At 42.6% G+C, this 17,618-nt stretch overlaps 1 protein-coding gene across 2 annotated transcripts in view; it reads right to left on the bottom strand.

Moving 5' to 3' along the window:
• Positions 1-3,976: 3,976 nt before the first annotated feature.
• Wwtr1 (WW domain containing transcription regulator 1) overlaps positions 3,977-17,618 on the bottom strand; it is a 126,474-nt gene continuing 112,832 nt past the window's right edge. For both annotated transcript variants that reach the window (XM_052731353.1, XM_052731352.1), the window contains exons 5-7: positions 13,049-13,167; positions 11,599-11,711; positions 3,977-7,451 (exon numbers count right to left, since the gene is read on the bottom strand). In XM_052731353.1, coding sequence (XP_052587313.1) covers positions 7,267-7,451; positions 11,599-11,711; positions 13,049-13,167 — 417 coding nt within the window. In that variant the 3' untranslated portion in view covers positions 3,977-7,266. The remainder of the gene's footprint in view (positions 7,452-11,598; positions 11,712-13,048; positions 13,168-17,618) is intronic.

Below are 17,618 nucleotides of genomic sequence, written 5' to 3' on the forward strand. Positions count from 1 at the left end.
TAAAGGTGTGTATCACTATGCCCAGCTTAAGTCATAAATTTTAATGTTGGAAATAACAACACAAGAATTCTCCATACATTAGAATCCAGGGGAAATTTTAAAAGGAGAGAAGGAGGGAAAGGGGAAGGACTGAGGGAAGGAGGGAAGTGTAAGGGGCATAGAAGGAGGAAGGAAAATCTTGAACACACAGGTCAGCTGCAGTGCCTGTCACAGATATGCCCGACCAAATCCATTCATCTACTACATGAACTTGCTGAGGCACTGTCCCATTAATTAACTGGCAAAAGACTTGTTCAACCAACCAACTTCCCTTAGAAACTCCTTTCCTCTTTTGCAGCACTATTTCTTTTAATGTGTCCTCGCTGTAACTACCTCAAATGTTGCTTGGCACATATGCTTAGGGACTGGGACATGGTGGTCGACACAACAGAATTAGTTTCCAGTCACTTGGAGGTTACATACAGTTCTTATATCCACTTACACAGCCACCAACACTGCAGTAAGTATTCCTGCTTTCCTACATCCTAGCCAGCACCTAATGTTACGAGCCTTTTGAATTTTGAAGTTTATTAGAGGTGAAATAGTGTATAATTGCCTAAACTTCTGATTAGTAATGAGTTGTAAATGAATTGTCACACCCAGCTTTTTCTTTCACGTATTATTGTTGGGCCATTTTTTCTTACCGATTTGTAATTACCTGTTTGACATTCTGGATATCATAGGCTGGATTTCCAGAAGGAATCCCTGACACAGCATAATTAGAAAAGGATTTTTTCAAGGAAGTAGATGGTGGGTTTGGCTATGGGATGTCTTGTCTCCTGAAGGCTCCCGTGCTGAGGGCTTGTTCTCTGGCTGGAGGTATTATTGATAAAAGATGACATACTGGTAGCATAACTTCACCAATCCACTGATGAGTTCAGAGTTGTCTGTTAGGTGGTGGGGCCTAGACAGACGGTCACTGGGAGTGTGTCTTGGAAGGGTACATCTTATCCTTGAACCCTTCCTTTCTCTTTCTGCTTCCTGGTTAGCAGACAGTAAACAACATTCCTCGACTATGCCTTTCTCCCATGATGTTTCAGCCTTGGCAGGGGCTGACAACCAAAGGAGCCAGCCAAACCATGGAATAAGACTTCTGAAGTCATGAGTCAAACTAATTTTTCCTACCTTCTGTCCTCTAAACTGATCTCTGGTATTCTGTCACAGCAATGGAAAGTTAATATAGTAGGTAAGGAAGACTGATAAGACGGCAGGAAAAGCAGGCAAAGGAACTGTGGTGGTATGAAGGCGGTGTCCCCGTAGTCTAGGGCATTTGAACACTTGGCCCCCCAATTGATGGTGCAGTTTGGGAAGTTGAGGTGTGGCCTTGATGGAGGAAGTATGTCACTGTAGGTGGACCTTGAGAACCCTGCTTGTGACTCAAGCTGTGAGCCCTCAGCTTCCCACTCCTGCCAGCTTGCCTGCAGCTTGCTGGCATGCCTTCCGGCTGAGACAGACAGATTCACGCCTCTGGAACTGTAAGCCCAAACAAACCCATTCTTCCATACATTGCATTGGTCATTGTGGGGGCCCATAGAGGCTCTCTAGTGAGACCTTACTCAGGGTCAGAGAATCTGGGCTTGCTTTACCCAGCAGGGCTGCATAATGGAATGATTTGGCCACGGGCATGGTTACCAGGTGTTTTGAAGGATCTACACTTGGCTGTACGCTGTGCTTTGATCTTGAAAGGGGGAGGTGTTTTTGCCCTGCCCCTTGGCATTATATAAAAAGCCCTTTGGAATAAACCTTGAGGCGGCTGGGTAGTGACCAGAGCCCTCCCCAAGCTATCCTGTGTCTCTGTCTTTCTTGTCGTCTCCACCTATATTTCTACCTAATACTTCCTCATTCCTTCCTGACCCCCTTCCCCCCAACCCCCCGCGCGCCCCAAGAACCCATTCGACAGGTCGGAGTTCTCCGACAGACTCCCACAGGTCATGCTGTTTTAACACAGCAATAGAAAGGTAACTAATATAGGAAGAAACAAAGCCAGGGCATTCTCTCGGGTAGAAGCCCAGAGGACAGCACCACTGCATCCTCAGGCAACTCTGCAGTAAGAGTCACACACCCTGTTAATGGCTAAGGACATTTCTAGCTCTGTGCTTGTGAGGGGTCAACTGGACTTGTGGGGAGGGTAAGACAGGATTTGAGGTGAGCTGGGAAACTGACAGCATGTACTAGAGAAACAGTACGTATCTTGATGTCAGCATTAATACAAGAGATGCACCGCATAGGAGTAAAATACTTTGCATCTATCATATCTGCAAAGATTTAAGAGGTACACAATGTCAAACTCTAGACTAGCTATGGTGACAAGGGTTTTTGCATACATGTTGTAGGGCATATAAACTGGCAGCCATTTTTAGGAAAAATAGTTGGTAGAATCTATCAAATTTAAAGCCACATACATTTTGAAGCAGGATTCTAACCCAGGAGCGTCCTCCTAGCCAGTAGCTGACCGTTGACTGCAGCACGGCAAACAATCAGGGACACCCATACGAAATTTATGATTGACAGTTTCAAATAACGAAATATGGTACTATGTACTAGCAGGAAGAGCTGCTCGTGAGACACCAGTTGTTCACTGTGTGAATTAACTGCCTTACACAGTGACACCTATGACATCGACAACAATATGAGAAAAGTGACGTTGCTGGAAAGGACTGCTACTACACAGATGAAACTGGACAATATTCTTCGCTGCTTTGCAAAGTGCCAGCATGTAGTAAATGTTCAATAAGCACTAACAATGTCATGTTATTGCTAAGCAAAAAAAAAAAAATGGAACTGTCAAACAGCATATATGATTGTTTTTTGTTTAAAAAAATCTAGCCGGGCGGTGGTGGCGCACGCCTTTAATCCCAGCACTCGGGAGGCAGAGCCAGGCGGATCTCTGTGAGTTCAAGGCCAGCCTGGACTACCAAGTGAGTTCCAGGAAAGGCGCAAAGCTACGCAGAGAAACCCTGTCTCGAAAAACCAAAAAAAAAAAAAAAAATCTAAATTATAGCTGGGCAGTGGTGGCGCACACCTTTAATCTCAGCACTCAGGAGGCAGAGCCAGGCGGATCTCTGTGAATTCGAGGCTAGCCTGGTCTACAAGAGCGAGATCCAGGACAGGCACCATAACTATACAGAGAAACCCTGTCTCAAAAAAACCGAACCAAACCAAAACAAAACTTTAATTATACTATAGGGATAAACCAAACTTTTTTAAGCTGAGATTTGGGAGATATAAACCATTTACTATTTGAGCTTTATACATGCTGGTACTTAGTATTTTCAACAAAAAGCCCTTATAAACTTAAAAGTAAGTGAGTGGGCTAGAAGGTACAGCTTGGTAGGGCACCTACCTACCTAACACGTGCAAGATTCCGACTTCAATCCTCAGTACAGCACAGAAACCATGTGATGAAAAAGCATAGCTGTAAAGCTCTCTTTAAAACTGGGACATAAGACCAGTTCTGAGGTGGTGGCAAGCTGGGTTAGCCCCCAGGACAGCAAACAGGTAGGTGGGGAAACCACAGTAACCGTGAGAAGCAAAGGGCTAAGAGCCAGAGCCCAGGACTGGAATTAACAACAGTGTGTGGCATGGCTTTACTTCTAACAATGGAAAAAGACACCATGCCCTGTTGCTAAAAACACCATTTTGATGAGGGTATTGAAGGCTGGTGAGGGTTTTGTTGTTGTTGATGTTGTCTGTTTGCTTTTTAAATACACACCGTTAAAAGTCTTAGTGGGTACATCAAATGAAACAGAAACTTAAAATCTTGTGTGACGTTCATAATGTTGAAAGTCAGACATGTTGCCAAAAGAACATTGGCCTACAGAATCTCCAGCCTTCCTGTCCCTCTCACTGTCTGCCAGGGTTACTTAGAGAAACCTCTCCAGTTCCATCCAAAGACCTCAGTAAATGACCATACCACGTGACAGAGACAAAGGCCAAGTGGAAGTTCAATCATATTTATTTTTTTATACAGAATTGAGAATTAAAACCTGTACCAAACTCCAGATAAAATGGTTTGATTTGATGGATTTGGCTGCATATTTCCTGTATGCAGAACATACTGGATTAGAAATCAACAACACAGGTCTCATTTGATAAAATGTAGAAGTAAAAAAAAAATTAAGTTAAAGTATTAGCATGTGTATAATATAGTGTCAGGGAAATTGTCTCTGTCAATCACCCATTTTCCCAGTTAAATTAATCTATAGTGTCCTTTTTTTGAATGGCTTGTTTTGTTTTCTTTTCCATTTTTTTTCTGAAAGTTGTCCATTCAGAAGTTGCCTCTAATGACATCGTAAGAACACAGTACTCGGTGACACATCCGTCACTTCACGTCACCTTCTGCAAATTCCTTTCTGCTGAGCCGTGCCCAGGAGGCTAAAGCTTGTTCTCTTTTATGTGCTTCTCACACACTGGGGAATCACTGAAAGAAATACATCTTACATCCTAAATACTACAGTGAAACGCTGCCTAAAAAAATCACCTAATGTTAACAAAATCATGATGTTCTCACTATTTAAATGCTTCAATAAGGCGTATCTTACTGGGAAACACATCTTGATCCAACTTTTAAAAAATTGCCTATCCTAGGACAAAATTTGGAGATGATATGGTAAAATTTATTGATTTAGGACTAAGACGACTAGATAGTCTGACAGATGTCCTATAGTACGAGATAGTATATGAATAGCACCTTATTATGAATTCTTAGAGAGTATTAATACTTACAGTAATACTAAAGAACCATCAAGAGATTGCTCTAAGTGCTGGGGCTATAGCTCGGTTGCAGAGCACTTACATGGGTTCAATCAGAACTAGAAAAAAATAAAAGGTATTGCCTTCTGATTTCTAGTTTTAGCTCTCTTTAACAAAAGCCATATTTTATGGTCTTAAAAACAACAACAACAGAAATTATATCTGGCTTTATCGATTAGTAAACAGTCAGGGGCCATATTTTATTCTAGAAAAATACTATATTCATTAAAAATGTTTAAACTAATTTACTAAAAAATTATTCTAATATTTCATAATGCCACAAGCTTATTAGAAAATTGCTTCTAAAACTTGGTAACATAAACCATCAATGATTTAACTTTTTTTTTAAAAAAAAAAGAGTATCTTTTTTTTACATTTAATAACCTGAAATGCATGTATAAAAATATCTTTAAATACAGTAACACTGTCGAGTTTTGTTAGGTCCCTTGTGTTTTGGTTTATTTTTGATTTTCCTCAGAAAGAATGTACATCTCTTTTTGCAATTTTTGCTAACAAAAGAGAAAACGAAAGAGTGCTCCCTTTCAACCTAGTAGCAACATAAATGCCTACTCGCCCCTCTCAGAGTGCTCAGAGAGAGCAAGGAATTAACTGGACATTAATTGAGGGTTCTTCAAGGAAAAGAGAAACCACTTAAGGGCGCCGGAAGCAACAGGAGTCCGCGCTCTGGTCTGCTGCCATGTTCAGCGAGTACATAGACAGAGCGCCAAGCCCCGCCCCTTCCTCCTCTCTGCCCCTCCCCGGGAAAGTGCGGCCCTAGCCCTCTTCTCTCTGACAGTAGGGTCTTTTGATACAAAGGCTGAGAGAAAGCTGTTGCTTTGTTCTTTGGGGCGCTTCTCAGCCGTCTTGCTTGCCTTGCCTTTGAGGGGTTCTGACATGCCTGGTTCATTTCCCATCGACTGGCTTTTCCGCCATATTCCACAGCTTGACTGCTTCGTCTCTGACCTTTCACTTGCCTCTTCCCACCAAGACCAAATGTACTCTGTGCATTTATATTCCAATGGACCGAAAAGGATCTTATTAAAGATCCTCAACAAAAAAAGCCCTCACCCTCATGGAAATTGAAAGTTTCCTCCCGGATTCTTGATGTCTTTCAAAAAATAAAAAATAAAAAAGAGATTAAATTCATAGATTATAAATAATGTCAGTTCAAAACAATAAACAGCTAAGGACTTCATTGCTAGTGCAGGCACACTGCCTGCCAAATGAACATGATGCTTTCAGTCCTTAAGAGCTAATAAAAAAAGTTGGTTACATAAGAGGTATTAAGTACATATCTTATGCCCTTTTTGTACCAACTTAGCAAAAGGATTAGGATAACATACTTAGGAATCAATTTTACTCAATTCAGAAGCACACATCTATATATACACTACGCCCTGACAGCGCCTTTCTGTATACTTAGATATCTGCTTCATTCTTCAAACAGTTCTACAGACATGACTATTTTAAGCACTTGAAAACTCGAAAGCAGAATTGATAATGCCTCAGAATACAAAACGCAACAGCTAATTCGTGCGTCATCAGGCTGAGTAAGATCTATGCCGGCCTGATGTTTTCAGAATAGGTCAAAAGACAGAAATATAGTTGCCACTGATGCATCAACAACATTTGGCTGCCCTTTGTCATAAGCCACAAAATTACAGTATTTTATAAAACAAACATCAAATTCTAAGCTGCATTTTGCAAGAATACAGGTTGCAATTAAAAAGTAGTTTTGTCTCATAATTGTCCCTATTAGTACCAAACTGGTCTCTTTCACACAATCTGTCATGCAAGACCTGTGACCAACGCTGCAATGACCCTTCTGCTCGAAGGACTAAGCTGCTGAATGCTCTGCAGTAAAATGACAAGAGGGGTGACATGGGGACCCTGTGCCCTTGTAAATACAGAAGGAGAAGAGACAGCAGAGCCGGCACGGATTCCAAACTGCACTGTATTCCATACAGCGGAAACTCACTAGCTATACAATGACTTTTAAAGATCAAGTTAAATAAGTTTTAAAGCATTGGTCACTAGGGTCACCAGTACAGTTTTCGAAACTGTTAATCTGGTCTTTGTGCACATTTCCTGGACCAAGCTCCCTGTCAGAATTCACTGCCTGTGGTCAGCTTTTATGGCTTAGAATCAAGGGATATATGAATTTCAGCTAATTCCTATAAAGCTCAGCCCTAGGGTAGCGGGGATTTTTAAAAGGTTATTCTGCATCATCAGTTCTGCATGATCTGTCACAGAAATGCAGGCTTGCAGAAGATGAAAAGAGAACATTTATTTATGTGTAACTTAAGTTCTTGTAAATCAGAAGCAGGCCATGATTAGCTGGCCACATGGACAAGAAGGAGTGTTGAGTATGGAGGCTGAGAGCCGTGCACCTGCAGACCGGCTTGGCTCCATCTCTTGTTCCATGAGGCCCAGGAAATGTCAGGTCGCAGCTGCATCACGTGACAACGATAATGATTACAGCCAGGTTAGAAAGGGCTCGCTTTTGTTCAGAGCAGACTCTACATCATTGAAGAGAGGGATCAGATCTTCAGACTCCAAAGTCCCTAGGTCAACGTTGGTTCCTGGAAGGCAGTCGAGGAAATCAGGGAAGCGGGTCTGCTGGGGATTGATGGCCATGGGTGTCTGAGCAGTATTTTCTCCTGGAACAGAATGAAGGACAACTGTTAGTTACTTCCTTCTTAATTTTTTTAAATTTAAATTTCTTTTGTTTATGCTTGTTTGCTGCTGCTTTTGAGACAGGGTCTCACTATGTAGCCCTGGCTGTCCTGGTACTCACACTGTAGACCAGGCTGGCCTTGAACTCAGAGATCCACCTGCCTCAGCCTCCTGAGTGCTAGGATTAAAGGTGTGTGCCACTACACCCAGCTAAATTTTATTTTTTAGGGGTATTTTGCCTGTATGTTTTGTCTATGCAACATGTGTGTGCCTGGTGCCCACAGAGGCCAGGAGAGAGTGTGAGTGCATGCACACAACTGGAGAAACAGACAGCTGTGAGCCATCATGTGGGCAGTGGGACTCGAGCCTGTGACCTCTGGAAGAGCAGCCAGTGCTCTTAACCACTGAGCCATCTCTCCAGCCTTTTCTTATAAGTTCTTGACAAGGGGACATATAGTTCAAGTGCTAACATATCTCACAATTTCATGTCCACGGACACCACATTAGTGATCTCATCTTGTTTTGGAAGAGTGTTTATTCCAGTAAGACTAGAGTTCTGCAGAACACAGTTGAGGAAAATCCTAGAATGGTAAGCACCTGGAATTTGACTGAGAATATGTTCTTTTCATAACAGTATCATGGGAGGAAATACATAGAGACCTGATATCATTCAACTGGTCCTTTTACTGAATGATCTTAGGAACACTTAACTTGTCTCATTCTCATTTTACCACCTGGAAATGGGGATCACAGCGTCCTCTGCACAAGTCGGAATAAAGTAACACAGTGTCTGCCACATCCAAGGCTGTGTCATCTATCTACTAAAGTTTTCGTTATAGGTGCTGGAGAGATGGCTCAAGTGGTTAAGAGTGCTGGATGCTCTTCCAGAGAACCTGGGTTCAATTCCCAGCACCCACATGGTGGCCCACAAAGACCTGTAACTCCAACTTCATGGGATGGAGAGATGGCTCAGCGGTTAAGAACACTGGCTATTCTTCCAGAGGGCCTGAGTTCAATTCTCAGCATCCACAGGGTGGCCTACAAACACCTGTAACTCCAACTTCAGAAAATCTGATGCCCTCTGGCCTCCAGACACCTGCACACATATGGTACACATAAACTCACACAGGCACACACATGCACAAAAATTTAACAATTCAAAATATCATTACGATCTTCTAATTCTTGAGAATACCTATTTTAGTCAAACAAAATCTGTTTTAAAGAATTCTTCCTATTCCTTCTCACCAGGAATGAAAGCATGAGTTGACAAGTCAAGCTTCTTCATCAAGGTTAATAATCTCAAAGTATTTCTTTTGATTCTACCATGTCATTGTGGTCTTTTTAAATCTTTGTCATTTTAGCTATTTAAGTTCATCACTTAAGCTACTTAAGACAAAAAAAAAAAAAAAAAAAAATGGCCAGTTCTTCCAGGGGTGTGATTTTCATGGAACATTCTGGAAGGATAAATGACTGCCCAGCTTTTGCTTATTATGCTAATATCCCTTTGTTCCATCTTCACACAAGTCCAGCTGTGTGTGCTTGTTGCAGAGGGAGAGGGTTCTCAGCCAGCTTGCTCCTGGCCAAGTGGTCCATGGAACTGGCAGATTCAACAATCTTTTCTAGCCGCCATTGAGCTCTGCCTGCTCTCAGCTCCTCCCTCAGCTAATTACTAAATATTACATGACTGACTCTCTTTAACAATTTATGCCCATTTCCTACAAATACCTCACAGAGGGGACCCTGAACTCAATGAGTTGACACTCATTTAACCAGATTAGTAGGAACCACAGTGTTTATCAAATCCATTTCATCAACATCCTTCTTCAATGGAGGGGCAGAGTTGGGGATATCATTCTCATCTCACTGGTGAGAAGCTGAGGCCCACAGAGGTTCCATAGAGAACACTGTTACCAGGGAGTGGGGAACAAAGATTCAACTTAGGCTGAGTGTTGCCTATGTTCTTTTCAAGACACCATTTAGTTGTTTATTACAGCTTCAATAACACTCCCCATTTACCCACTGGACATTAGTTTAGAAACCTATGGGAGAGAATATATCTTTTTAATGTCTCCTGAGGTACCCACGCTCTCACTTTATTTAATTTCACTTTTTCTCCTTCCTGGATCCACAGTGTTTAAAAGATGAAAGTAAACAGCACAAGAAGGAGCCACCTCATGAGGCTATGTCAAAGAAGCAAAATCTCTCTCTCTCTCTCTCTCTCTCTCTCTCTCTCTCTCTCTCTCTCTCTCTCTCTCTCTCACACACACACACACACACACACACACACACACACGTGCATGTGGAAGGAAGGACAGACAGGTAGAAGGACAAACAGACAGACGGATGGACGGGTGTATGAAGAGATGAAAGGGGTGAGGAAGAGAAGCAAAGTAATAAACTGAGTACAGCAACCAACGGTGCAAAACATCCCTATGTGATGCCTCACAAGCCAGCCCCTACTCTGCCCTCCATCTACCGCTGTCAGCCTGCAAGCCCTGGAGGTGCTGCTCCAGCATCCTGCACTTGTGCAGAGCTGCACTGTGAACCTGGCTCCGAGTCCGGCATTCAGATTCAACAATTTAGACTCACAGAAAGCAGCACACAGCAGCTGTACATGTGTATGAGTGTTTTTGCCTGTATGTGCAACTCCTGCATGTCTGGTGCCTACAAAGGTCAGAAGCAGATGTTGCATGCCCTGGAACTGGAGTTATGGGTGGCTGTAAACCACATGTAGATGCTGGGAAATGAACCTGGGTCCTCTGGAAGAGCATCAAGTGCTGAACCATCCCTCCAGTCCAACAACTGCTTCTCTGTGTGAATAATAGAAGAGAAATTGCAAAGGTATTTACAAAGAGTACATACGCAAACTGTCTTTTATTTTTGGCTTGGGTAGCAGGACACAAAAGAGCTGTATGTGAGCTGGGGATAGTAGTGCACACCTTTCAATGCTATTACTGCTGTACTCGGGAGGCAGAGGCAGTTGGATCTCTTTGAGTTCAAGGTCAGCCTGGTCTACATACCAAGTCCAGGACAGCCAGAGCAACATAGAGAGAGCCTGTTTCAAAATTAAAAGAAAAGAGAAGCCCAACACCAAAGTGTAAACTTACTTAAAACACTGAGATTTTGCAATTTTTAAAAAAGATTTCTTTTGCCGGGCGGTGGTGGCGCACGCCTTTAATCCCAGCACTCGGGAGGCAGAGCCAGGCGGATCTCTGTGAGTTCGAGGCCAGCCTGGTCTCCAAAGCGAGTTCCAGGAAAGGCGCAAAGCTACACAGAGAAACCCTGTCTTGAAAAACCAAAAAAAAAAAAAAAAAAAAAAAAAAAAAAAAAAAAAAAAAAAAGATTTCTTTTTATTTTATGTGTATTAGTGTTTTGCCTGCATATGTGTCTGTGTGAGGGTGTTGAATCCCCAGAACTAGAGTTACAGGCAGTTGTGAGCTGCCGTGTGGGTGCTGGGAATTGAACGCTGGTTCTCTGGAAGAGCAGCCAGTGCTATAACCACTGAGCCAGCTCTCCAGCCCTGCAATATATATATATATTTTAATGGCTCAATCATGCGGTTCTCAAATGTCAATTTGTCAGATGGCAAATGTCCCAATGTCAGGAGTTTGGACATGTCTACTCTACAGGATGCACAGGCTGGGACTAGGAAAGTCAACTTGGTTGTCTGCTTGTCAATTGCTGAAGGAGGGTGTTATGTTAGAGATTGCAGCTGACAATTAGAATCCTCTGGGTTGTTAGTTAAGTGACTACTGTCAATCATTCCCCAAACCAGAAAGTAACACAAAAAGATCAGCAGGTTCATAGAACCAAAAACAGTAGAAATCCCAGTTGAAAGAGTGGACTATTCATTGCAACTAAAAGGGGGGGTAGAGTCACAGCACAGTCACCCCCACCGCAGGTAAGTACAGTATGAGGAAAGGGTGATACTAAAAAGGATGGGGGTGGGTCTTAAAAGCCCACGCCTATGGGAAGCTGTATTTGTGGTAACTCTGAAGAGTCCGCTGGACAGTAGCAGTGCCTGTGGATTGAGAGGGCTTTTAGCTGGCCCTCTGTGTTCAGGGGTTGTGGTTCCCATTGGATTTTAGGGACTGCAATAACCAAGGGGACAATTTGAAATGTGCCCACCTGTGTCCATCTCATCCATGTTGCTGAGGAAGTCTTCTGGAGTTGTGGGGACGCTGTAACACCCCAGCCCCAGGCCACTGTCCGTGCTCTGCTCCCTTGAATGATAGGGTCCTCTGCAGAGAAAAAAAAAAAAAAAAAGTGGAGACCTGAATGTGAGTCTACTAAATAAAGATCACAACTAAAATGCAGTCACAGAACTCCGTCAGTGAAAGGCAGAAAATTCTACAGGGCCCTTTAATTTTGAAACATAGCCTGATCTTAAAGAACAAATCAATGATACGCAAACAAAACTGGCCACTCACCATACACGGCTACTGCTTTGTCTCAAAATAACCATTTGGGCTCTATTCTATGTACAGATTATGGTACATGATACTATTTATGTGTAATCTTAAAAACCAGACAATGTTGCTGAATAACACTCATAGACATGCACATTAACAGTGAAAGATGTATGCATATAGCCAGCCATGGTGGCTCATGCCTACAATCCCAACAGTCAAGAGGCTGGGGAAAAGGGATCCAAGAAAATAGCCAAGTTGACTGTGATGGACACACACCACTCTCTGACGAGTGACCTGGCCGCTCCTGGGGAAAGAATGAAGGGAAGACAGAAAATTGGTGGTGGTAGAGATGGGCTCAAACCATACTTGAAACACAGCAAGCTGGATGGCGGCTACCTTAGCTTTCTTTATATTTTTCTATTCTTTAAAACAAAAACTTAAATCAATTCATTCATTATCTTGGCTGCTTGTTTTTCCACCTCTAACTTGATTTGTATTTGCATGCCAGGAGCCTTGATAAGAGAGCAGAGAAGAGCAGAAGCACAACGGATATAGCCACCCTCCCCCATTAGGTCTACAATTAAGGTTGACTTGTCTATCGTTCAGAGATTTCTGGCTAAGTCATCTTTTCCTTCTGCTACTTTTCTTTCTCCTTTTTAGAGCCAACATCTCTATTTTAATTATGAAATAACTTAAAACTCACACCAAACATGCAAAAAAGAAAGCAGTTTCCACATGCCTTCCACCTGCTCCCTTAACAGAAACAGTTTTCATGATCACACAGGAAAGTAACACTATTAACGACACTATAAACCTTATTCACCCTTTTCCATAAATACCTCTGAATTTTCTTGTTCTATTTGCTATGACATGCTTTTAACCCCATCCTTACTCCCAAGAACGTCAAGATTCTTACAAGTAATTACCAAGTAGCACTGTCCTGTGTAAGTGTCACATGCTAATCACTGAGAGATGTCCTCCATGTCATGTGACTAGGTCTTCAAATTGAGTTTTAAAGCTTCCTTTCTCTTTCTTCAGTTGGCTCTCCCCATTCTCCCCATCCCCCAAGAACCCTGCCTGTTCTCCATGTTATCAAACACCCCACTACAGCCTAAACCATAGGTAAGAAAGCAAAAGCCAATGAATGGTCCCCCATGTGAACTTACCCATTGAGGAAAGGATCTGAGCTATTGTTGGTGATGGACCTCATATCTGTGGTCATAGCAGGCGGGTTGACAGAGGCCATGGTCTCTTCCATGGGGAGCTGTCTGCAGAGGGCAGCTTCCTATACAGGAGTCAGAGGGAAATGGAGTCACTCAGTTGCCACAAAGGGTTGCATCATAATACACTTCACATGAAAACTGCTCAAACACAACATACTTTGTACCTATTTCAGTAGGTCAGAGTCATCAGGAGATTAGCATTCTTTCCCCAGTCTTCCAGACATGCCACCTTCTCCCACTCCCAGCTAACAGAACACTGGGCCTCTGGGCACTTTAAAACATGGAAGTGGTAAGACACCCAAGTCTCCAAACACATTCACACTGACAAGTTAGCTCTCTTCTGGGGTCTCAGACGAAATCTAAAGCAATCAAAGCAACAGGACACCCCTGGACTAGCATGGACATGCTAGTTTCTCCCATTTACCTGCCAGTGTGAATGGGAGGTTCAGAGTTCAGGTGCTACACAAAATTACACTTAGCAGTTGGTGTTAAGACACCAGATTTGAATAAAACAACCAGTTAAAAAGTCTGCTTTTAAAAAAAAAAAAACAAACCAGGGTCACAAGGTGGCTCTGTTGTCATGGGCATTCACCACCAACCCTGACAACCCAAGTTTCATTCCCAGGATCCACACAGTGGAAGAACCAACTCCCTCAGGGTGTTCCCTGACCTCCATACCAATGTCACACTACAGATGTACATGTTGTACACATAATAAATAAGTATCATATCAGAGCTGGTGAGATGGCTCAGCTGGGTAAAGGTGCTTACTGCATAAGCCTAGCAACTTGAATGAAATCTCTAGGCCCACACAGAGTGGACGGGGAGAACTGACTCCACAAAATAGTCCTCTACCCTCTACATACAAGCCTTGGCACAAGCATGCCTGCACTTACATACACACATCATACACACTCACATATTCACACAACAATAATAATGTTGAGTTGACTAAAATGGCTGAAAGTTGGGGGAAACTCCATTTCCAAACAAAATCCCACAGGCAATTCGATGTTTGATGGGTTATGGATTTTATTTTTTTAAACTAGCATTGATACAAAAAAAGAGCCAATCTAAAATGTTATGAACTTGACTGCAGGGACACACTCCAGACAGAAATGACCAGGCATCACACCCCTTTCAAGATGGTGGCTATTTCCAGAGAAGAATACTCTCATATGTTTCTACTGACAAAACCACGGTTGAGTCCTGGCCATATTCAGTGTTTTAATTTCCAGGCTGAAGTCATCGATCTTACATCCTTAAAATCCCTAAACCATGGCTACAATGACAAACAGAACATTCCGGCTATCTGAGCTCTAGGATGTTGGTTAAATCTCTTTTGCTAAAACCTTCATGTGATGGTTTAAAGTGCTGCTGTCTAGGCAATGAAACTGGAAAACCTTCAGTTCCGTGTTCACCGTATTGTTACTGCTGCTTACGGTGCCATGATTCATAAACCATGAGAGGGCTAACTGTTAAACAACTGCATCGAGGAGGCTGGAGAGATGGCTCAGCGGTTAAGAGCACTGACAAGAGCTCTCCCAGAGGACTGGGGTTCAATTCCCAGCATGCACATGGCAGCTCACAACTGTCTGTAACTCTGGTTCCAGGGAACTCAACGCCTGTGGCAAAACACCAATGCAAGGTAGCAAGACAGTTGGTGGGTGCAAGCACTCGCCATGAAAGCCTGATGATGTCTTTGAACTCACATTAAAAAAAAAAAAAAAAAAAAAAGTCAGATGAAGTGGTGTGCACAGCCCTGCAGAAATGTTGAGAAACTTCGCCTCGGCAAAGTGGAAAGGATTAACTCCTGACAGCTGCTCTCCACGTGTGCACCATGGCACAAGTGTGCTCACACATGCACAAAATTTTAAAAAGATAAAAACGTTTTTAAAATCAGGAAAGGGCTTTAGAGGAATCACCAGGTTTCCGCTTTGCCTCTCTATCTTAAAGGTAGCCACACCAGAGAAAAGGCGTGACTACCCAAAAAGCAACCTTTAAGAAGAAACAGAAAGGGCTGCCTTTAATCTCAATACTCAGAGGCACAGGCAGGCAAATCCATGAGTTGGGAGGCCAGCCAGGGCTACAAAGTGAGACCCTGCTTTAAAAAAAAAAAGGCAGAAAGTGATGACATCATATACCTAGGAATAATCTAGCTTACCTAAGAAAATGACAAAAGACAGGTAAAAGCCCCTTAGAGAACTATTCCCCCTAAAGCCACTGTTCAGCTGTGTTAGTGACATAAGCAAAAGGGGGGTCTTTAGAAAGGGAAAAGAGCCGGGCGGTGGTGGCGCACACCTTTAATCCCAGCACTCAGGAGGCAGAGCCAGGCGGATCTCTGTGAGTTCGAGGCCAGTCTGGTCTACAGAGCAAGATCCAGGACAGGCACCAAAACTACACAGAGAAACCCTGTCTTGAAAAACCAAAATAAATAAATAAATCAGGAAAGCAAACTATTTGGAGGGAAGGAAGAGAAAATTAAGAGAGGAAGAAGAAAGATGCTGGAGGGTTGTCAGGGGTAAATAAGAAAAAAGTGTAACAATATATATGTATGAAAATGTCAAAATGAAATCTGTTTCTTTGTATGCTAACCAAGAAAAAAATTTAAAGACTACATAAAAAAGGAGAAAGCACTGTAGTATGTTAGGGAAAACACTCACTGTGCCCTTTTTCATTTATTCTCTGGATTTTAAATCCAAGAGAAGTGCCATTCCATCCTTTAGCATCAGGTCCTAACTGATACCAATCACCAAGACACCAAAAGAGGAAATGCTACATTCTGTCGGTAGGGGGCTCACGGGATCATGTTTCCACCTCCTTCAAATAACTAACAAAATACAAGAGACCACAAGGCACCCCTAAGGATTACTTTAAAAATAAATCGGACCATTTATTATTAACAGTGCAATGAGCTGTTTAAGATTACTGCAAGACCATTCGTGGGTCACAGATCATTCCCAAGAGCAGCAGACCTCTACTTCCTACCTCCCACTGAATGGGCAGTGGAGGCAAGGAGCCCAGGGGCCTATCCACCACTCCACACTAGCATCGGCCTCTGCTGCTGCTTCCACCTCCTGAATCTGCACAACTATTCCCTCTGTCTGAAACATGCTCCTCAGATCGTCCCAAGAGCCCATTTCTTTCACTTACTAACCTACAAATGCCACTTGTCAGAGACATTCCTCCCTGCCTCTATCTAAAGGAGCACCCCACCCCATCACTGTCTGTCTGTCTGTCTGTCTGTCTGTCTGTCTGTCTCTCTCTCTCTCTCTCTCTCTCTCTCTCTCTCTCTCTCTCTCTCTCTGTTTTTCTATGTGCATTGGTGTTTTGACTGAATGTATGTATGTCTGTGTGAGGGTGTCAGATCTTGGAGTTACAGACAGGTGTGAGCTGCCAAGTGAGTGCTGGGAATTGAACCTGGGTCCTCTGGAAGAGCAGTCAGTGCTCTTAACTGCTGAGCCATCTCTCCAGCCCCACTGTCTGTCTCTTAAGCTGTATTTATTTTCTTCACAGCAACTTAGGTTTTATCTTGTCCTCCCCAAGGACCCCAAATGTTAAGTTCCACAAGGGAAGGGATCTTACTATGTTCATTCCCACTACCTGTAACCATGTTAACTCTGTAGTAAATACTCAAAATAATATATACTAAGTAAATGAGAAATAGAGCATATTCAAGTAAAAATATTTTTAAATTATGTTAGTAATAAAAAATAAGTTAAGAAAAAAAATCACACTTTCAACCACAAATGGGTCTACATACATCTTAACCAGCCAGGCACACACTCTCCACACACATTCTCCCCTGTCCTTAACACAAAATGAGCAGTGCTAAGTAGCCAGTGGCAGAAACAGTGGCACCAAATACTAGGAATTGAATCTTGGCCCCGCTGTCTCCCAGTGACTTATTTCACAGTTTTGTCATTTGCCATTTCACAGTGAGGATAATAAAATCGCATGTGCAAGGGGCAGCTATGACAGAGATGCTCAGAAGAGAGCTTCCTCCAGAAGTCACTGCATAGATGTCTAATTATCACGTCACCACGCATTCCTATACCAACCTCAAAAGCACAGGTTTTAACCAAAATAAATACATCAGCAGCAGAGTAGTCACCTAACAAGTCAAGGCCCTGGGTTCCATCCCCAGCACTACAAGAATAAATTAATAAATAGATAACTTTAAAAATATCACTCACTGTTGTGTGTGTGGAAGTGACCCACTTTGACCTAAGAATTTCTTATTAGTTAACGTTGACCTTGGAAGGATTAAATCAAAATGTGAAATTCATCACAATGCTAAGAAAACATAAAAATGGAGGGGAGGGACATTTATAAACCTACATTGCCTAAAATTAGTTTTAATTATACAATGGTGAGAGTTATATTTTATAATATAATAGTTCTACACTTTGAACTTTAAAAATTCTACCTGCCTGGTTTTCTGTTGTGGTGTTGTTTTGGTCAACTTTGACACATGCTAAAGTTATCTGGAAAGAGGACTCTCACTTGAGGC

This window comes from Peromyscus californicus, unplaced genomic scaffold (genome assembly GCF_007827085.1).
Source record: "Peromyscus californicus insignis strain IS unplaced genomic scaffold, ASM782708v3 Scaffold_9__1_contigs__length_137607984, whole genome shotgun sequence".
Lineage (NCBI taxonomy): Eukaryota > Metazoa > Chordata > Mammalia > Rodentia > Cricetidae > Peromyscus > Peromyscus californicus.